General features: G+C 45.4%; 1 protein-coding gene across 1 annotated transcript in view; it reads right to left on the bottom strand.

Annotated features, from left to right (window-relative positions):
- LOC128705678 (putative inorganic phosphate cotransporter) overlaps positions 1–22479 on the bottom strand; it is a gene marked incomplete at its 3' end in the record, with an annotated part of 106043 nt that overhangs the window by 23004 nt on the left and 60560 nt on the right. Inside the window, 2 exon segments of the mRNA XM_070100808.1 lie at positions 2921–3138; positions 3262–3349. Coding sequence (XP_069956909.1) covers positions 2921–3138; positions 3262–3349 — 306 coding nt within the window.

The raw sequence follows: 22479 nt of genomic DNA, 5'->3' as shown, positions 1-22479 counted from the left end.
AAAAACAAAAGACATAACCTCACTCTACAAAGGTGCTAGCAAAGCTCTATTCCACAAGGCACAGTACTCACTCCCATCCTATTCCTCATCCTCATATCTAACATAGAAAAAGATGTAAGCCATAGCTCCGTGTCTTCCTTTGCAGATGACACCCGGATTACCATGACAGTGTCCTCCATCGAAGACACCGCGAGACTTAAAGCGGACATCAACCAAATCTTCAAATGGGCCACTCAGAACAATATGAAGATCAATGAAGAGAAATTTCGACTACTCAGATATGAAAAACTTGAGGAAATTAAAATTTTATCAGGGTATACAACAAATTCTAACCATACAATAAAGCAAAAAAGTAATGTGAAGGACCTAGGCGTGATAATGTCAGAGGATCTCGCCTTCAAAGACCACAACAATGTATCTGCCGCATCTGATATAAAAAATGAAAGGATGGATAATGAGAACCTTCAAAACTAGGGACGCCAAACCCATGATGATTCTCTTCAAATCGCTTGTTCTCTCTAGGCTGGAATACTGCTGTTCACTAACTGTCCCCTTGAAGGCTGGCAAAATTGCTGACCTGGAGAGTGTACAAAGAACTTTCACGACACACATAAGTACGAAAAAAACACCTAAATTACTGGGGACGGTTGAAGTACCTTGGTTGTATTCCCTGGAACGCAGGTGAGAAAGATTCATGATAATATAAACTTGGAAAATCCTAGAGGGATTGGTACCAAACTTGCACACGAAAATCACTCCCTACGAAAGAAAAAGACTCGGCAGGAGATGCAATATTTCCCCAGTGAAAAGCAGGGGTGCCAAGAGTACACTGAGAGACAACACAATAAGTGTCCGGGGCCCAAGACTGTTCAGTTGCCTCCCAGCATACATAAGGGGGATTACAAATAGACCCCTGGCTGTCTTCAAGAAGGCACTGGACAAGCACCTAAAGTCAGTACCTGACCAGCCGGGCTGTGGCTCATACGTCAGTTTGCATGCGGCCAACAGTAACAGCCTGGTTGCTCAGACCCTGATCTACCACTAGGCCTGGTCTCAGACTGGGCCGTGGGGGCGTTGACCCCGATACCCTCTCCAGGTATACTCCAGGTAGCCGAAGACAAAACACCGTGTCTAGCAAGTACCAGGCAGTGAGCCACCTGCACACCCACCTAGAAAGTACTAGGCAGTGAGCCACCTGCACACCCACCTAGAAAGTACCAGACAGTGAGCCACCTGCACACCCACCTAGAAAGTACTAGGCAGTGAGCCACCTGCATACCCACCTAGAAAGTACTAGGCAGTGAGCCACCTGCACACCCCCCTAGAAAGTACTAGGCAGTGAGCCATCTGCACACCCACCTAGCAAGTGCCAGGCAGTGAGCCACCTGCACACCCACCTAGAAAGCACCAAGCAGTGAGCCACCTGCACACCCCCCTAGAATGTACTAGGCAGTGAGCCACCTGCACACCCACCTAGAAAGTACTAGGCAGTGAGCCACCTGCATACCCACCTAGAAAGTACTAGGCAGTGAGCCACCTGCACACCCCCCTAGAAAGTACTAGGCAGTGAGCCATCTGCACACCCACCTAGCAAGTGCCAGGCAGTGAGCCACCTGCACACCCACCTAGAAAGCACCAAGCAGTGAGCCACCTGCACACCCCCCTAGAAAGTACTAGGCAGTGAGCCATCTGCACACCCACCTAGCAAGTGCCAGGCAGTGAGCCACCTGCACACCCACCTAGAAAGCACCAAGCAGTGAGCCACCTGCACACCCCCCTAGAATGTACTAGGCAGTGAGCCACCTGCACACCCACCTAGCAAGTACCAGGCAGTGAGCCACCTGCACACCCACATAGAAAGTACCAGGCAGTGAGCCACCTGCGTCAATATTGTCATTATAATCAACAGTCTATGTACTTATATTAAACCAGTGTAAGAACCGTACAACGGCTGGTAGGTGTGTACTGTGTGAACTCTCTTGCTGTTAGTGATGAACTTTGAACAAGTATTTACTGATAATGACAACTCTCCTGCATGCTTGCACATACCTAGTAGTGCAACTATTGGACCACTTGTTGAAGCTTCTCTGTCAGGTGAATGTGACCTGACCTAACTAGGTTAGGGCATTGGCTTAAGCCAGTAGGAGACTTGGACCTGCCCCACATGGGCCAGTAGGCCTGCTGCAGTGTTCCTTCTTTCTTATGTTCTTAGGTGCACCCGTTCATGTCTTTATGTACTCGTGGACAAGTCAATATTCACTCTAGCTTCTTTAAATATAAGCAGATTCATCTTGTTTTTGTAGAACCTTTTTGTGTGTCCACCCTTAGTGGAGTGGCCGGTTCTTAATTTTTTCACCCAGGATAGAGAATTTTCAGATTCTTTTCTTGTTGATTAGATCAATTTTCCAGGTGATCTTTTGGTAGGATTTGTTTCTATGAGAGATGAATATATTGTGCTTGACCCTTACCAGTGGTATGCCCGAAATGATAACTCTGTCATACCAATCTGGGGCTATCAGCTTGGGTCCGAGATATAGCATTCCGTGTCAGAGTATGAAGTCCGGATTAAGTTTTTTACAGACTTGTGCCTTCGCCAGTAACGTAACCAAGTAAGTGCCCTCAGGTGCCGTTAGGCTACAGCACAAACCTAAGTTACTTTATGGTAAATAAGGTGACCAACTGATGACATATTTGGTGGATGTTAAATCGTGTAAATCTTGACATATACTTGCTCTTGCTTTAATATTTCTTCTGAAAGCTTATTAGAAGCACCAATTAAGTTAAACAATAATGGGTTGGATTTTAGATTTAGTCCCAAAATACCCTAGATCCCTAACCAACATCACTTTTATGTGTTGCTGGTGCTGTGATGTCGCTTGTTTAAAAGACATTTATGTACGTACAGTTGTCTATCGCTTACCTTCTTATTCTTGGAATCTCCCAGAGAGGTAACTATGTAGTCCCTCTCGACCTGAGTGATGCGAGTGTCCTTGTACGGTGTATCAGAGACTATGAGGAACCAGGCCAGACACCAGACCAACGCCATGCACCCCTGGATGTAGAACACTGCTTCCCATCCCTGCCAGTCAATAATGGCCGCAGACAGAGGGAAGGCCACGATTGTACCCGCCTGCGCTCCTGAAGGTGTAAACAGTTTACTGAAGGGGAAAGATATAGCAAATTAAACAATACTGTACTAGAATAATAGATTAATATTGTGCAGAGGCAATTTACTACAAGCACCGTCAGTTGGTATCTCACCGGCGTAGATGATGGCAGAGAGTATAGAGCGCTCCAAGGGTGGAGCCCAGGTGGCCAGGAGGGCGTGTGTTGACGGGTATGTTACCCCCTGTGGAAGAGACATGTTTTGAAAACTGTTACAAGAAACATCTCAAACTCACCTAAAAATGTTTTTGCCTCTTTAAATCTTAAAAAAAAAAAAAAAAGAGAGACACGTCATAATTAACTAAAAAGGTATAAAATACCGACAGGTTGTTAGGTAAGACATGTATGAAACTTAACTGTTGCATATATGTCTTATCTAACAACCTGTCGGCATTTTATTCATTTTTAATATTCACTCTGTTAGACACTGCAACACAATGGTATCTTGGACAACTTCTACTAGTGAGAATGGTTGGATTTGACAGTGATTACATTCTTGCTTCTACTAGTGACCTACATCTCACCCAGTGACAGTATATAAGACTCCAGACTGTCACTTCAACTTCATGCTGGGCCACCACTTGGAAGGGCCCGGGCCGGGAGAATACCAGCGAATCTTTAACAACAACTTCAACTTCACACTTCACATTGTTTCAGACTATAGAACAAATACTCCTCTTCAGGCTGAGGGACTGACCACCTCAAAACTTGATCGTCAGGGGCGATGGACTGATTACTTCGTCTTCACATTTCTTCTGCTTCTACCAACTTCTCTATACTCGACTGAAGAAGCCTATTGTGTAAGCGAAAGGTTTCGAAATAAAGATACCTAATTGTTGCATTTGTGTCTTACCTAACAAGGAGTACTGTTGCGTGCCTACCGGATCAAATTAAGCAGGACCAGCTCCACCCACTCATGTACTTGTCTAACCTACTTTTAAAGCTACTCAGGAGTTTGTTCCATTCATTCACAACTCTATTACCAAACCAGTGCTTTCATATATCCTCTCAAAATCTAAACTTTTCCAACTTGAACCCATTGATGCAAGTCCTGTCTTCGTTAGATATTTTTAGCACGTTATTTACATCTCCTATTTATTCCTGTTTTACATTTATACACCTCAGTCATATCCATCCTAATTTTACGCCTTTCTGGAGTGCAAATTCAGTACCATCGGTCTATCCTCGTAGGAAAGATTTTTTGATACATGGGATGAACTTTGCTATCTTTCTCTGTATGTTTACCAGCTCATTTATATCCAGTTTGTAATACGATGACCAGAATTGTGCTCAATGGTCTTCTTGAAAGAAAAGGTACTTCCTACCTCAGAAAACACCTATCTTAACCATAACGTATTACAAGAGGTATATGAAGAGGCAGTAATCTCTGTCCCATTACAAAGGATTCATTTAGACTAATTACATTAGAAGACATTTGATTAGAAATATCAGGGAAATTTACTATGAAGAACACATTACAGTGGACCCCCGCATACTGTTGGCATCACATAACGTTAAATCCGCATACCGATACATTTTATCGCTAAGATTTTGTTCGCATACCGCTAAAAAAACCCGCTCAACGCTATTCGTCCGAGACGCGTCTAATGTGCGGCCTGAGCCAGCCTCACATGTTCCGCCGGTGGCATTGTTTACCAGCCAGCTCCGCGGTAACATCCAAGCATACAGTCGGAACATTTCATATTATTACAGTGTTTTTGGTGATTTTATCTGCAAAATAAGTGACCATGGGCCCCAAGAAAGCTTCTAGTGCCAACCCTACAGGAATAAGGGTGAGAATTACTATAGAGATGAAGAAAGAAATCATTGCTAAGTATGAAAGTGGAGTGTGTGTCTCCGAGCTGGCCAGGTTGTATAGTAAACCCCAATCAACCATCGCTACTATTGTGTCCAACAAAACGGCAATCAAGGAAGCTGTTCTTGCCAAAGGTTCAACTGTGTTTTCGAAACAGAGATCGCAAGTGATGGAAGATGTTGAGAGACTCTTATTGGTGTGGATAAATGAAAAACAGATGGCAGGAGATAGCATCTCTCAAGTGATCATAAGTGAAAAGACTAGGAAGTTGCACGAGGATTTAATTAAAAAAATGTCTGCAACTAGTGATGATGTGAGTGAATTTAAGGCCAGCAAAGGTTGGTTTGAGAGATTTAAGAAGTGTAGTGGCATACATAGTGTGATAAGGCATAGTGAAGCTGCCAGTTCGGACCACAAAGCAGCTGAAAAATATGTGCAGGAATTCAAGGAGTACATAGACAGTGAAGGACTGAAACCTGAACAAGTGTTTAATTGTGATGAAACAGGCCTGTTTTGGAAGAAAATGCCAAGCAGGACCTACATTACTCAGGAGGAAAAGGCACTCCCAGGACATAAGCCTATGAAAGACAGGCTTACTCTGTTGATGTGTTCCAATGCTAGTGGTGATTGCAAAGTGAAGCCTTTATTAGTGTATCACTCAGAAACTCCCAGAGCGTTCAGGCAAAAGAATATCCTCAAGGCTAATTTGTGTGTGCTGTGGAGGGCAAACAGTAAGGCATGGGTCACTAGGGACTTTTTCTATGACTGGTTACACCAAGCATTTGCCACCAATGTGAAAGATTACCTAACTGAAAAGAAATTAGACCTTAAGTGCCTCCTGGTGTTAGACAATGCCCCTGGTCATCCTACAGACGTGGCAGAGCGACTTTTTGGGGACATGAGCTTCATTAAGGTGAAGTTTTTGCCTCTTAATACCACTCCTCTCCTGCAGCCCATGGACCAGCAGGTTATTGCAAACTTCAAAAAACTGTACACAAAAGCTCTGTTTGAAAGGTGCTTTGTAGTGACCTCAGAAACTCAATTGACTCTAAGAGAGTTTTGGAGAAAGCACTTTAATATCCTCAATTGTGTAAACCTTATAGGTAAGGCTTGGGAGGGAGTGACTAAGAGGACCTTGAACTCTGCTTGGAAGAAACTGTGGCCAGAATGTGTAGACCAAAAGGGATTTTGAAGGGTTTGAGGCTAACCCTGGGAATCCTATGCCAGTTGAGGAATCCATTGTGGCATTGGGAAAGTCCTTGGGGTTGGAGGTTAGTGGGGATGATGTGGAAGAGTTGGTGGAGGAGGACAATGAAGAACTAACCACTGATGAGCTGCTAGATCAACTTCAACAGCAAGAGGCCAGACCTGAGGAAACTGCTTTGGAGGAGGGGAGAGAGAAATTGAAGAAGTTGCCTACTTCAAAGATTAAGGAAATGTGTGGAATGTGGCTTAAAGTGCAAACCTTTTTTGATGACAATCACCCTAACACAGCTATTGCAAGCCGTGCTGGTGACTATTACACTGACAATGTTGTGAACCACTTTAGGAAAGTCATAAAGGAATGGGAGGTACAGGCCTCTATGGACAGATATGTTGTGCGACAGAAGTCCAGTGACTCTGAAGCTGGTCCTAGTGGCATTAAAAGAAGAAGGGAAGTAACCCCGGAAAAGGACGTGACACCTCAAGTCTTAATGGAAGAGGATTCCCCTTCTAAACACTAAGACTCTCTCCTCCTCCCATCCCATCAATCATCACTAGATCTTCAATAAAGGTAAGTGTCATGTAACTGTGCATGTCTTTTTCACTTTGTGTGTATTAAAATTAATATTTCATGTGGTAAAAATTTTTTTTTCATACTTTGGGGTGTCTTGCACGGACTAATTTGATTTCCATTATTTCTTATGGGGAAAATTCATTCGCATAACGATAATTTCGCATAACAATGAGCTCTCAGGAACGGATTAATATCGTTATGCGGGGGTCCACTGTATTTCTGATTGGTAATGATGTCCTCTCTTCAGATTCTGTCCCGATACTACAGTTCCAGTTATGGTCGTAACACTGTCAATGGTCTAGGGAAAATCAAGCGAGAAGACGGACCTTATCTTGAGAGGAGCCTCGGATAATAGGTTAGACAATTTGTTTTGCTCACTCCAGTTCTAAGAATAAAAAATATGTTTATTACGGGTTATGGAAGTTACAAAACAAAGAGCCAAACCCGACCCAGAATTAGTTCAGAGGTCAGTCACTACATCTGCATTACTTCAGAGGTCACTCACTACACCTGTATTAGTTAAGAGGTCACTCACTACACCTGTATTAGTTAAGAGGTCACTCACTACACCTGTGTTACCAGAAATAATGAATACTGAAGCGCCCTGTTCCACTCTGTGTGAATTGTCATGTTCCAATTTCAGTTTGCCATATTCTATTGGACTGTCCTGTCTATTAACGAGCACTCAGAATTTTCCTCCGATGTGGTCACTGCTCTAACACCCTCGCTGACGGACCCACTGTTGTGATAGAAACACAGGCCTTATCTCTAGGCTTTATTGAACATAGAATCTTCATAGTACTTCTGCAACAACAAAATATAATGACTAGTACATCTAATAATGGCTTCTACAGGGATGGTGATGTCTTGCATATGTCAAGAGAAAAGTTATAACTACAGGCCACATATTTAAACTCACCATGTAATCTGCATCACTGATAAATGGATAAAGTAGGAGAGAATCACCCACCATGTATTGGCGCCCATGACACACACCAAACTGTTGTTGTTGTTAAGGGCCCCTAGAGGTGGTGCAGTATTATCCTGCTGCTGCTCCCCACAGGACCAGTATCACTACACCCACCTTTGACACAGACTCCCTCTTTGACTTTTTAACTGCAACCGATTTATTACACAAGCTTTGATAATCCTTCCTTTAGCACTCCTCACAACCCTTACTAACTCTACCTTTGTTATCCTCTCACCCTTGCTACTCTATGATCCAGCAACATCTGCCCTGCAGCACTGTATGACCCTAGTGGGTTTAGCACATCTTTTATATTATAATAATAATAAGGTAAACTTACGAACCCTCATGATCTTAAGTTCCAAACACAACAGAAAGAAATAAGTCGTGCTGATACTGTGCCCAATTTCTCAAAGTAAATCAAGAAGTGGTCTAATGAATCGAGCTTATCAAGTCACCTGCTCCAAAACACTTGCAATACATATGAAATAATGCATCTTTTATGTATGTCGATCTCAGAGACTATACTGTCCTGTACATTCTTGTATTCTAGAATTATGTATATATTAAGCTGATATTATACCAAGGTACCCAACACACTGGCCTGGTATATGTGATGATTCTCACAGTTGCACTGACACTGGTCAACCATCAGCCACCCCAATGCTTTGCAAATGCAAAGGGCATTTGCAGTGATTTTATAAATATCTTGTTCAAGTGAATAACTAGCAGTCTAATCATTTTACATGTTAACACTGACGAGAATGACTAATGAATGTTACATATCCTGGTGAATTAGTAAATCTTCCTTGTTTATGACGTGAATCCAATTTGTATAACTCTTAGCTCATATTGTACAGTAAGTGGATATCATGTTTTATCAGAAGTGACTCAACAATGTTAAGTTTTATAAATCATTAGGTACAATATTATTATTATAATCAAAAAGAAGCGCTAAGCCACAAGGGCTATACAGCGCTGCAGGGCAGGAAGGAAGCGAGGGTATCAGGTGGTAAAAGGGAGATGGATGAGTAATAGGTTACGGAGAACAGTGGGGCAGTGGATGGTGAAAGGGTAAAGGGCAGCAAGAGACTGAGCTAGAAAGGGCTGAGAGGAGTGCGAAAGGTATCATCAGAGCTTGTGGAGTAAATCAGTCGTTGTCAAGAAGTCAATGAGAGAGTCAGAATTAAAGGAGGGTCCATCAGCAAGAAGGGAAGGTAAAGAGAGAGTAGTAGAGTGGAGACGATGACGGAGGTAAATTCTGCGTGCTCGTTGATAGAGAGGGCAGTCTAACAGAATGTGGCTAATTGATACAGGAACTTGACACTGCTCACAGAGAGGAACAGGGTGCCTCTCCATGAGATACCCATGGGCAAGACGAGTGTGGCCAATGTGAAGGCGGGAGAGAGTGGTCTCCCAACCTCGGCACTGATGACAAGAAGACGGCCAGTAACCTATGCTCGGTTTAATAGAATGAAGTTTGTTACCGAGCAGAGTTGACCAACGTTGTTGCCAACGGGTATGAAGGTTGGTAGCTATTGCAGCAAAATAGTCCAGAAATGGAACACCTCTATAGGAAACTGGCAGGTCATGTACTGCTGACTGTGCAGCAGTGTCTGCCTGTTCATTGCCCTGTACGTCGACATGACCAGGGACCCAACAAAAAACAATATCTTTATGTTTGGTAGAGATACGGCATAGCCAAAGTTGGATATGGAGAACTAGGGGGTGAGATGTATCAAATTTTCGTATAGCCTGTAGAGCACTAAGGGAGTCTGAGACTACCACAAATGATGACACAGGCATAGATGCGATACGAATAAGTGCTGTAAGAATGGCATACAATTCAGCAGTAAAAATGCTAGCCGAAGATAGTAAATGCCCCCGCACGACGCTGTCCGGAAACACTGCTGCGAATCCGACGCCGTCTGAAGACTTAGAGCCATCTGTGTACGCAGCGATGGCATGAGAATGAGAGTGGAAGTGATCAAGAAAAAGAGAGCGGGAAGGCACCGCAGGCAGTTGGGCTTTCGAGCAAGGGAGTGAGAAAGAACAGACCTGAACAGCTGGAACTTCCCAGGGGAGTAGGGAAAAGTGAGATGCTACATGAACATATAAAGGTGGTAACTGAAGGGAAGACAAGAGCGAATGTAGGCGAAGAGAAAAGGGATGGAGCAAACAGGGGCGGCGAACAAATAAAGAATGTCTACTAATATCGGTGACCATTCTATAAATGGAAGGATTGTGGAGATCGTGAGAGAGTACATAGTAGCGAAGGCAAGGGGCATCACGGTGATCAGACAAGGATGGAACATTCGCTTCTGTATAGAGGCTCTCAACAGGGAAAGAGTGAAAAGCACCAAGGCATAAACGTAATCCGTGGTGATGTATGGGGTTAAGGCTAGAGAGAGTAGCAGGAGAGGCAGCTGAATAAATCTGGTCACCATAATCGAGTTTCGATAAAACGAGGGCTGAATGTAGGTGAAGCAGAGTTAGACGATCAGCTCCCCAGGAAAGATGAGCAAGGGTTTTAAGAAGGTTTAGCTGGCTGTGACAAGTTGCCTTCAGAGAGGTAATGTGAGGTTTCCAAGATAACCGACGGTCAAAGAGAAGGCCTAGAAACCTGACTGTATCACGTTCGGGGATACGAGAGCAATAGAGATACAAAGGATGATCGGAGATGACAAAGCATCTAGTGAAAGTAATCTGGTGAGTTTTGGTACTGGAAAATTTAAACACATGCGTGGTGGCCCAAGTGGAAACACGGTCGACCGCATGCTGGAGAGAAAGATGACAGTCAGCGCCTGCACAAGCAATAGCGAAGTCATCAACATAGAGTGATGACCAAATATTGGGTGGAAGAACAGAGGCCAAATCATTTATAGCAAGGAGAAAATGCGTTGTGCTCAGAACACATCCCTGAGGGACTCCTTCAGCTTGGATGAAGTCCAGGGAAAGCACATTATTGAAAGCACATTATTAAGGAAGGATGGGAGATTGCCTCGGAGGCCTAAGGAGTGGGCCTGGGCCAAAATATTATACCTCCAAGTTGTGTCATATGCCTTCTCAAGGTCAAAAAATATGGCAATAACCGAGTGATTATTCGCAAAGGCATTACGAACATACGTATCCAAGCATAGTAAGGGGTCTATGGTAGAACGGCCCTTATGAAAGCCATATTGACTAGCGGAGAGACTGTTGTGTGTCTCTAAATACCACATTAAACGTCGATTTACCAGACGTTCCATCACTTTGCAAACTGCACTAGTAAGAGCGATGGGACGATAGTGGGAGGCATAATGTCCTGTAGTACCCGGTTTGCGGAAAGGGAGAACAATGGCAGATTTCCACAACTGGGGAAGAACTCCTTGTGCCCAAATAAGATTGAAGAGGTGTAAGAGGACTACAAGGGCTGACTGATGTAAATGTTGTAACATACGAATATGAATGTCGTCAGGCCCAGCTGCCGATGATCGGCAAGCTGAGAGTGTTGCCTCCAGTTCCTGAAGTGTAAAAGGTACATTATACTGTTCTTCTCTGAGAGAAGAAAAGTCCAAGGGTACTAACACTCTGGCAGACTTTGAGGAAAGAAACGAGGGGCATAGATGGAGCCCCCGGGAAATACGGACCAGATGAGTGCCAATTTCAATGGCAACGTCAAGAGGGTTTGCTATATCAACACCAGCGACCCGTAAAACAGGAGCCGGGTCAGGAGAGTATTTACCACTCAATTTCCTCACTTTTTTCCAGACTGCACACATAGAGGAAGCAGAGGTGATAGTGGAAACAGTCTCGCCAGCAAGTGCGTTTAGCGTCATGGATGACATGGCGAGCGGTCGCACGCTTCTGCTTAAAATCAAGAAGTCTCTCATCGGTTCTACTGAACCGGTACCTGCCCCATGCAGCGCGTTTCAAACGTACTGCACGAGCACAAGCAGGAGACCACCAAGGCATGCACTTCTGAGAACGCCTGCCTGAGGTTTGGGGTATAGAATGAGAAGCTGCGGCATAAACTGACGTCGAGAAGAGGTGTAGGAGCTCATCAATGGAGGATGAAGAAGGAACCTCACTAAAAGCAGTGAGTTTCGAGTAAAGGTCCCAATTTGCCAGATCAAATTGCCAGCGAGGGCTACGGAAAGGTGGTGAATAGGAAGGCAAAGTAAGAATGATAGGAAAATGATCGCTGTCATGTAAGTCCGGTAGGACAGACCAGGTGAAGTCTAGTGCAGTGGAGGAAGAGCAGACTGATAGATCGATGCAAGAGAGAGTACGAGTACGAGGATCAAAATGGGTGGGAGTACCCGTATTTAAAACATGGAGGGGGTGAGAGGCGAGAAAAGCCTCCAACTGGATGCCACGTGAGTCACAATGAGACCCCCCCCAGAGGAAATGGTGGGCATTGAAATCACCAAGTAACTGAAGTGGCAGTGGTAAGGATGAAACTAGAAAAGCAAAATCTGGGATAGAAAATGATCGAGAAGGAGAGAGATATAAAGAACAAATTGTATACCACTTATTCAAGTGGATACGGGCTGCAGTGTAATGCAGCGAGGTATGGACAAATAGTTGACAGTACGGAATATCATTGCGTAGAAGAAGAGCACTTTCATTAAAGGTCCCATCTGAGAAAGGATCCGAAGAATATAATAAATTATAGCCTGAGAGAGGTTGGAAAACAGCCGAGTGTAATTTTGGTTCTTGTAAGCAAGCACCAACAGGGAAAAACCTGGAAAGCAACAGCTGAAGCTCACCCCGATTACCCAAGACCGCAGATATTCCACTGTAAATAGGCCATGATTGGCAATGAAGAAAATACAAGGAATCCGTAGGGAAGGGCACCTACGGACTAGAGGGGTTAGAAAAGTCGTGTGGTGGCATTGGAAGGCGTTCAAGTAGCGAAGGAACGGAGCGTTGTGAAGAGTGGAGTTGTGGAGATGAAGGAGAGGGAAGAGAAGGAACAGGAGGTGGATCAGTGTCCATTGAAGGTTTAGTCTCTGCAATATATTCTGAAATGGTTTCAAGTGTTTCTGAATTCAAAGATGTATGGGAGACAATATTGGAGGTAGGAGGAGAGAGAGTAAAGATTGGGATAGTAATGGACTGTACCAAAGTAGGGGGGGGACGAAAGAGTGTAGGGGACTGGAGAAGAAGTGTGGGAGGGGACAGAAGAGGCAGAAACCTGGGAGGTGGCAGAAGAGGGAGAAACTTGGGAGGGGACGGGGGTGGAAGGCATAGTACGAGGAGGAGGGTGAACCTCCACACTTGTAAGAGAGCCAGATAGAGGGGAAGAACTAGGTACAGAGACTGGAAAGGTAAAGTGCGGAGGTGGAAGAAGGGAAGGAAGGGGCAACGAAGATTTGAGCACTGGGGTTTTTTTGAACTTCTGAGAAGTAGAGGGGCGATTGGTAGAAGGTGTAGTATGGGGTCTTGTCGATACCGGGGCTTGTGAGGAAGGACGTGAAGATGTGAGAACAGACTGAGTTGTAGTCGGGACGTCAGAGCCAAGGACAGCAAAAGGATTAGATGCCAGAGTGGCTATGGGAGGGGTAACAACAGAGGAGGCTGCAGAAGATGGGACTCCAGAAGTGGGGGGATGTTTTGAAACATGAGAATAAGAAACACTGGGTAGTCTCCCTTGGAGGCAGAGATGAGTAACAGCCATAGCATAAGGGAGACCTGCTTCTTTGAGGCAATGGATTTCACGCTCATTCAAGTAGACCTGGCAACGGCGAGAGTACGAAGGATGAGCCTCATTACAATTAAGGCAAGATGGAGGTTGACTGCAAGATGTATTAGAATGGTCGTCGGCACCACAGACTGGGCATTCGGCCATAGATCTGCAATATTTTGCTGGGTGACCAAAACGCCAGCAAGTTCTACACTGTTGCGGTGTAGGGATCACCTTTCGAACTTGTAACCGATGACCCGCGACATAAACAGAGGGCGGGAGTTCACGGCTGTCGAAAGTTAATTGAGCCACATTGCAAGGGTAACGTCTCCGCCCGCGGGCAGGAAGGACATAAGTGTCTACTTTGAGGATTGGGAGATCCTGGAGTTCCAGCTGTTCAAGAATGTCATTGCCACATGACTGGAAATTCTGCTGGACTATGGTATGGGGCAGAATGACAGTACCACTACAAGACTTGAGAGAAAGATGTTTTTCAATAGTAATAGGAGTAGTATCAATATGCGAAAGGAAAGATCATGAGCTTGGGTAGCATTCTGGACCGTGATGATGCGCGTACCGCTCTTGAGAGCATGAAATGAAATATCTCTACCTACATGGCGCAGGAGCGCTTTGCCAATACTATGGTCAGAAAGATAGGCAGAAGAAGAAGTCAGTCTTAAAGTAAAGAATTTAGTCCATTGTGTGGTCCGAAACTGAGCATGGAGAGGAAGTGCATGACGTGTCGGTCTTTTCCTAGTAGAATGGGAAGGTAACGAAGGGACATCATCAGGAGATTGTCGTTGGCATTTAGGAGTAGGACCGGAGTTGGTCCGTCGTGAAACGGGCTGGCAATTCGAAAATTGCCATACCGTAGAGGGAGAAGCCGGAAGCATAGTCAAAGGAGAGCGGAGGTCAGACAAATCGAAGGAGTCAGTCGAAGCCCCGGTACCTGAAGCAGGTGAGGAAACAGCACCAGCAAGAGGTACAGGGGCATCAGGAGTGTCCAAAGAGTGGTCAAAAAGCAAGGCAGGGTCAGAATGGGGTGCGGTATCAAGAAGGGGCCCGGGGGTAGTGAGTTCATGGATTGGGTTCTCCATGGTTAGGTTACTCCTTTGCTTTTTGTTTTTAAGAAAAAAAAAAGAAAGAAGAAAAGAAAATAAAAAGAAAAAAAAAGAATAAAATAAGGGGGGAGCAGGGAGGAATAGTTCCCAGGAGGAATGAAAGGGCCAGAAATCTCCCTCCGCACCCAAGAGGACCTCAGCACCGCTAGTTGTGCAGATGCAGCATGGAACCCGTGCCATACCCTACCCTTCATGCCAGTAAACCAGCAATCCAGGATAGCAACCTCACATCTGCCGAGCTACCTTGGTGGACAAAAGAGAGGGCGGCCGGATATCCGCCACAAAGCATACCTCCTTCGGCCACCACCCCCGGAATCCGAAAGGTGGCTTCCAGAGATACACCCATCGCCGAAAGACACCCAAAGCCACTCTCCGGGATACCGGAGAAGGATCAGGACATCCCCAGGCGATCCAGATTCCATGGCAAACTACGCCACCGACAAGAACCCCAACGGAATGGGATGGACCCCGCTACCCTTTCCCCTACCTAGAACCCCATTCCAAACTACCATTCCTCCATTTCCCCCCAAAACTCTTCTTAAATCACAACCAAAGCTTCGTCTTGAAGCCAAACATGATGCCTTAAGCTGTATTGATAACTTAGTCACACAGAACAATCTTTCACAAATTATTTACGTCGATGGTTCTGTTCACCAGTCCACTGGTGCAGCTGGTAGTGCTGCTGTTGTCACACAGAGTGATGGCTCTCATAAAGAAATTGGAGCACGCATCAATAACTGGGCCTCTACCCTTCAAACAGAACTGTTTGCCATACTCCTTGCACTCAAATGTGTCCATGTATCTAAGGTTGACACTTTAATTGTAACTGATTCTCTGTCATCCATAAATGCTCTCAACTCATTAAGTATAAATTGTGGCATGCTTTTGTCAGAAGCCAGACATAGATATGGTAAGATTGTGGACAGTGGAGTCAGAGTGCACATGCTGTGGATTCCATCTCACATTGGTCTTCAGATGCATGATAGAACTGATAAATTGGCTAAGCTGTATGCTTTCAAAGAGGGGGTAGATTACAATCTTGGGTTGTCATTTAGCAGATTGAGAACAATAATACGAAAAGAACTTCAAATGAACTTTATTGACTTAAGACTTAGGGAGATTGACACAAGTCAGTCCATCTATCATCATTCCATCATGCAGGAGGAGCCACATGTCTATGGTGCATCCAACAAGATAAGTAGACTCTTGGATGTCACTACTGCCCGGCTCCGGCTGGGTTACAAGTATCTTTGGCAGGTTAAATCACCACCACCAGATGTAGACCAAACGAAATGTAAACTTTGCCAGATGGACTATTGTCACACATTGCGTCATTATGTACTGGAGTGTGATCAAATTAATGAATTTAGAAACAACTCACTCAGAAGTGTTCAAGAAATGGCTAAGTATTTTATCCACAGTGGTATATTGCAGACCATTCTGGAGAAATACCCTGACTTTGCTAGCTGTAAATAAAGCATTACCACATGTGTGCATGTGTGTGTGTGTGTGTGTGTGTGTGTGTGTGTGTGTGTGTGTGTGTGTGTGTGTGTGTGTGTGTGTGTGTGTGTGTGTGTGTGTGTGTGTGTGTGTGTGTGTGTGCATGTGTGTGTGGGTGTGTGTGAGGGTGTGTGTGCGGGTGTGTGTGAGGGTGTGTGTGTGTGTGTGTGCGTGTGTGTGTGTGTGTGTGTGTGCGTGTGTGGGTGTGTGTGTGCGTGTGTGGGTGTGTGTGTGCGTGTGTGGGTGGGTGTGTGTGTGTGTGTGTGTGGGTGTGTGTGTGTGGGTGTGTGTGAGGGTGTGTGTGTGGGTGTGTGTGAGGGTGTGTGTGTGGGTGTTGGTGTGTGTGTGTGTGTGGGTGTGTGTGTGTGGGTGTGCGTCCTTGTGTGTATGCATATATTTGTACGCTCGTGTGCACATGTCCGTGCGTGCGCCCTCGTGTGTGTATGTGCGCGCGCGCACTAGTGTGAGTGTATGATCCACTTAATATTTGTATTTATAACTCATTACAATTGTGACCAGGTGTGGACGTATCAGTGGTTCATTACTTTGTAATTTGTTCATGACTGTAACCATGTATAGGAGTGAAGCTGATTCATTACCTCTGTAACTTGCCATGATTAGTGACCAGATCTACCTGGAGTTCATTACCTTTGTAACTAGTTCAGCTATCATAACTTTGGGGTCCAGTCACTGGACCCATTATGTACCTTTGTAATCTTTTGACTACCGCCCACAGGATGGGTATGGGGTGCATAAAGATATTAAACTAAAGTGTGTGTGTGTGTGTGTGTGTGTGTGTGTGTGTGTGTGTGTGTGTGTGTGTGTGTGTGTGTGTGTGTGTGTGTGTGTGTGTGTGTGTGTGTGTGTGGTGTGTGTGACTCAACAATCAATATTTGCACCAATAACTCATTACAGTTGTGACCGGGTGTGGAAGTGTGAATTGCTCATTACTCTATAATTTGTTCATGATTGTAGCCAAAGTATAAACGTAAGTAACCATTCTACAGAATTCATTACCTTTGTAACTTGTGAGCTCATTACCTTTGTACCTAGTTCAGCTATCAAAACTTTGGGGGCCCAGTCCCTGGACCCATTACGTACCTCTGTAATCTGTAAATACCTTTGTAACTTGTCATGATTGTGACCAGACTTACCTGGAGTTCATTACCTTTGTAAATTGTGAGTTCATTACCTTTGTAAATTGTGAGTTCATTACCTCTGTAACTTGCTCAGCTATCAAAACTTTGGAGTCCAGTCCCTGGACCAATTATGTACCTCTGTAATCTTTTGACTACCGCCCACAGGATGGGTATGGGGTGCATAATAAACATATTAAACTAACTAACTTTCATACGTTTCCACAGTAATTTTCTCCTTCCTCAAACGATTTTCGAGATTGACACACAAAAAAACAGTATTTGCACAACACTTGATAGTCAACTACTAGTTTCGTCAAGGCATCAATAGCCACACCAATGCCAAAATTAGACTGATGGCTCCTAGTATGCCACATGCCATCATACGTCACATCAATGTCAACAACTCCACGTGCGTCTGGTAAAGTGTCATGTTTGGCATATTCCTTACAAACGATTGCCCTTGTTTCAGCTAGAATTCTGTTGCACGACTGAATGGATATCCTTGTAATCATGCTTGTGTATCTGCTAAATGTTTCGTGAGTTATACGAGGTAGGTTACACAAGGCATTTCTACAAATAAATGATTTGTAGCCACCACCAGTCACCATTTCAGCATAAACCATTCTACCAGTCAAAGTATTCAGCTGCTTACTAATACCACGTGGCTTTTCCACTAAAGCAGTCTTACACTCGGTACACGATATAGTAACAACAGTTTCTAAGTGATGCTTATAATATGTAACTTTGACCTTCTTAGAAAAACACTCGGGACAGTGCACATGTGATAGAATTTCAGCAAATCTATTATCTTCCATACATATCATTTTCTTCTCAACAACAACAGGAGTTATCTTTTGATACATCGACACTCGTCGTTTGGCACTTGACACATCACGAACACTATCACTGGCACTCGCGTCAGCAGCTGTCGACGTGTTGGCGACAGCTGAACTAAGCACAACTGGGGTAGCCACATGTGGACTGGCCACATCTGCAGTGGCCACATGTGGGGCAGCCACATGTGGAGTGGCCACATCTGCAGTGGCCACATGTGGGGCGGCCACATCTGCAGTGGCCACATGTAGGGCGGCCACATCTGCAGTGGCCACATGTGGGGCGGCCATATGTGGAGTGGCCACATCTGCAGTGGCCACATGTGGGGCGGCCACATCTGCAGTCGTCACAGGGGTTACACTCATACATGGTGAGGTCGTCACATACGTAACTGTGGGTGTGGTGACGACAGATGTATACATAGGCGTAGGCTTGATCAATGTGGCCACAGTGGTGATGGTGGTGGCCACAGATACGTCACTTCGTTTCCGCTTTCTCGATGTTGTAGGTTTGCGACTTGAAGTGGCCACATCTGGTGTGGCCACATCTGGAGTGGCCCCGGACTTGGTGGCCACATCTGGAGTGGCCCCGGACTTCCTGGCCACACTTTTCCTTTTTCCCTTGGTTTGCTTAGGACATGCCTTCACTGGAGAAGTATTCAGAAGTTCACCAGCTGACAAGAAATCTTCATTTTCTAAGGAGTCAGAGGGTAGTAATGGCGTCACCTGCTGCTGCCTCTGCCGCTGCTTTTTTTAGCTGTTTCCTCATTCGCAGTCTTTGCATCTTCAACATCACAGTCCTCTTCATGTTCAATGAGTGAATAGTCTTCTTACGAGGCATTGTGGTGCAGAAATGTATGGAATTGACGGCGAAAATACGTGTCCCAATTATTATTATTATAATCAAAAAGAAGCGCTAAGCCACAAGGGCTATGCAGCACACGTGTCCCAAGGGAGCGGCGCGGTCAATCACAGCAGCGTAAACCTTCTACCTGACCCTTGGTCGGCACTGAGGTTAGTGTGGAGAGTGAACCTTGTTAGTTTAATATGTTTATTATGCACCCCATACCCATCCTGTGGGTGGTAGTCAAAAGATTACAGAGGTACATAATTGGTCCAGGGACTGGACTCCAAAGTTTTGATAGCTGAGCAAGTTACAGGGGTAATGAATTCACAATTTACAAAGGTAATGAACTCACAAATTACAAAGGTAATGAACTCCGGGTAGGTCTAGTCACAATCATGACAAGTTACAAAGGTATTTACAGATTACAGAGGTACGTAATGGATCCAGGGACTGGGCCCCAAAGTTTGGATGGCTGAACTAGGTACAAGGTAATGAGCTCACAAGTTACAAAGGTAATGAATACTGTAAGAATGGTTACTTACGTTTATACATGGCTACAATCATGAATAAATTATAGTGTAATGAGCAATTCACACTTCCACACCCGGTCACAACTGTAATGAGTTACTGGTGCAAATATTGATTGTTGAGTCACACACACACACACACACACACACACACACACATATATATACAAATTCACACACACACACACACACATAAACACACACACACACACACACACATACACGAACTCATACACACACACGCACACACACTCATACCGGTGAAGAGCAACTGGTGAAGAGGCGGGGCCAGGAGCTAAGACTCGACCCCTGCAACCACAAATAGGTGAGTACAAATAGGTGAGTACAAATAGGTGAGTACACACACACACCCACTCATACACACACACACACTCATACACATACACACACACACACACACCACGGTCCTAGGACCAGTGCTATTTTTGGTATATGTGAACGACATGACGGAAGGGTTAGACTCAGAAGTGTCCCTGTTTGCAGATGATGTGAAGTTAATGAGGAGAATTAAATCTGATGAGGACCAGGCAGGACTTCAAAGAGACCTGGACAGACTGGACACCTGGTCCAGCAAATGGCTTCTCGAATTTAATCCTGCCAAATGCAAAGTCATGAAGATAGGGGAAGGGCACAGAAGACCACAGACAGAGTATAGGCTAGGTGGCCAAAGACTGCAAACCTCACTCAAGGAGAAAGATCTTGGGGTGAGTATAACACCGAGCATGTCTCCGGAAGCACACATCAATCAGATAACTGCTGCAGCATATGGGCGCCTGGCAAACCTGAGAACAGCATTCCGACACCTTAGTAAGGAATCATTCAAGACACTGTACACCGTGTATGTCAGGCCCATACTGGAGTATGCAGCACCTGTTTGGAACCCGCACTTGATAAAGCACGTCAAGAAACTAGAGAAAGTACAAAGGTTTGCAACAAGGTTAGTTCCAGAGCTAAGGGGAATGTCCTATGAAGAAAGATTAAGGGAAATCGGCCTGACGACACTGGAGGACAGGAGGGTCAGGGGAGACATGATAACGACATATAAAATACTGCGTGGAATAGACAAGGTGGACAAGGACAGGATGTTCCAGGGAGGGGACACAGAAACAAGAGGCCACAATTGGAAGTTGAAGACACAAATGAGTCAGAGAGATAGTAGGAAGTATTTCTTCAGTCATAGAGTTGTAAGGCAGTGGAATAGCCTAGAAAATGACGTAGTGGAGGCAGGAACCATACACAGTTTTAAGACGAGGTTTGATAAAGCTCATGGAGCGGGGAGAGAGAGGGTCTAGTAGCAACCGGTGAAGAGGCGGGGCCAGGAGCTAGGACTCGACCCCTGCAACCACAAATAGGTGAGTACACACACACACACGCACACTCGCAAATACAACAGGCCTAGTGTCTAATCGACATGTGCCTAGGACAAAATGGTAACTAACACGCACACACAAACACACACAAACACACACACACACACACACACAAGCACTGGACAAGCACCTAAAGTCAGTTCCTGATCAGCCGGGCTGTGGCTCGTACGTTGGTTTGCGTGCAGCCAGCAGCAACAGCCCGGTTGATCAGGCTCTGATCCACCAGGAGGCCTGGTCACAGACCGGGCCGTGGGGGCGTTGACCCCCGGAACTCTCTCCTGGTAAACTCCAGGTAAACACACAGGAGCTTTGACTCGACCCCTGCAATCTCAACTAGGTGAATGTACACACACACACACACACACACACACACACGGAGCTCGGACTCGACCCCCGCAACCTCAACTAGGTGAGTACACACACCATCCCAACACACACTACAATCCATACCCACAGCCTCCACCCAACACCGAGCTATAGAATCCCACAGTATGCCACCAGGTCTCCCACCCTCACAGGCCCCCCAAACCACAGTGTTGGAAAGGAAACTGAAGGTATGGTACACAAACGCTGATGGAATAACAAATAAGTGGGAGGAGTGGCATGAGTCAAAGAAGCATCACCGGACATCATACCTCTCACAGAAACCAAGCTTACAGGTATGATAACAGATGCCATCTTTCCAACGGGATACCAAATCCTGAGGAAAGACAGAGGGAACAGGGGGGTTGGAGGAGTGGCGTTGCTGATCAAAAATCGCTGGAATTTTGATGAGCTGGAGAGAGGAGACAGTGGAGAAGAAAGTGATTACATAGCGGGAACACTTCACTCTGGAGGTCCCAAGGTGGTAATAGCAGTGATGTATAACCCACCACAGAACAGCAGGAGGCCAAGGCAAGAGTACGACGAGAGCAATAGAGCGATGGTTGATACACTGGCTAGAGTGGCCAGAAGAGCTCATGCATGCAGGGCAAAGCTCCTGATCATGGGTGACTTTAACCACAAGGAGATCGATTGGGAGAACTTGGACCCACATGGGGGCCAAGATACATGGAGGGCTAAGATGATGGAGGTGGTACTGGAAAACTTGATGTGCCAACACGTAAGGGACACTACAAGAGAGAGAGGAGAGGATGAACCAGCAAGGCTGGACTTAGTATTCACCTTGAGTAGTGCAGATATCGAGGACATCACATACGAAAGACCCCTTGGGGCCAGTGACCATGTGGTTTTAAGCTTCGAATACACAGTAGAGCTACAAGTGGAGGGAGAAGCAGGAAGGCCAGGACGAATGAAGCCAAACTACAAGAAAGAGGACTACACAGGAATGAGGAACTACCTGAACGGGGTTCAGTGGGACAGAGAACTGGCAGGGAAGCCAGTTAATGAGATGATGGAATATGTAGCAACAAAATGCAAGGAGGCTGAGGAGAGGTTTGTACCCAAGGGTAACAGGAATAATGAAAAAGCCAGGATGAGCCCATGGTTTACCCAAAAGTGCAGGGAGGCAAAAACCAAGTGTGCTAGGGAATGGAAGAAATATAGAAGGCAAAGGACCCAGGAGAATAAGGAGACCAGTCGTAGAGCCAGAAACGAATATGCACAGATAAGAAGGGAGGCCCAAAGACAATATGAAAATGACATAGCAGCGAAAGCCAAATCTGACCCAAAACTGTTGTACAGCCACATCAGGAGGAAAACAACAGTCAAGGACCAGGTAATCAGGCT

This window comes from Cherax quadricarinatus, chromosome 74 (assembly GCF_038502225.1).
Source record: "Cherax quadricarinatus isolate ZL_2023a chromosome 74, ASM3850222v1, whole genome shotgun sequence".
In the NCBI taxonomy this organism is placed as follows: domain Eukaryota; kingdom Metazoa; phylum Arthropoda; class Malacostraca; order Decapoda; family Parastacidae; genus Cherax; species Cherax quadricarinatus.
Note: the sequence above shows the minus strand (reverse complement) of the source record. Positions and strands in the feature narration are given on the sequence as shown.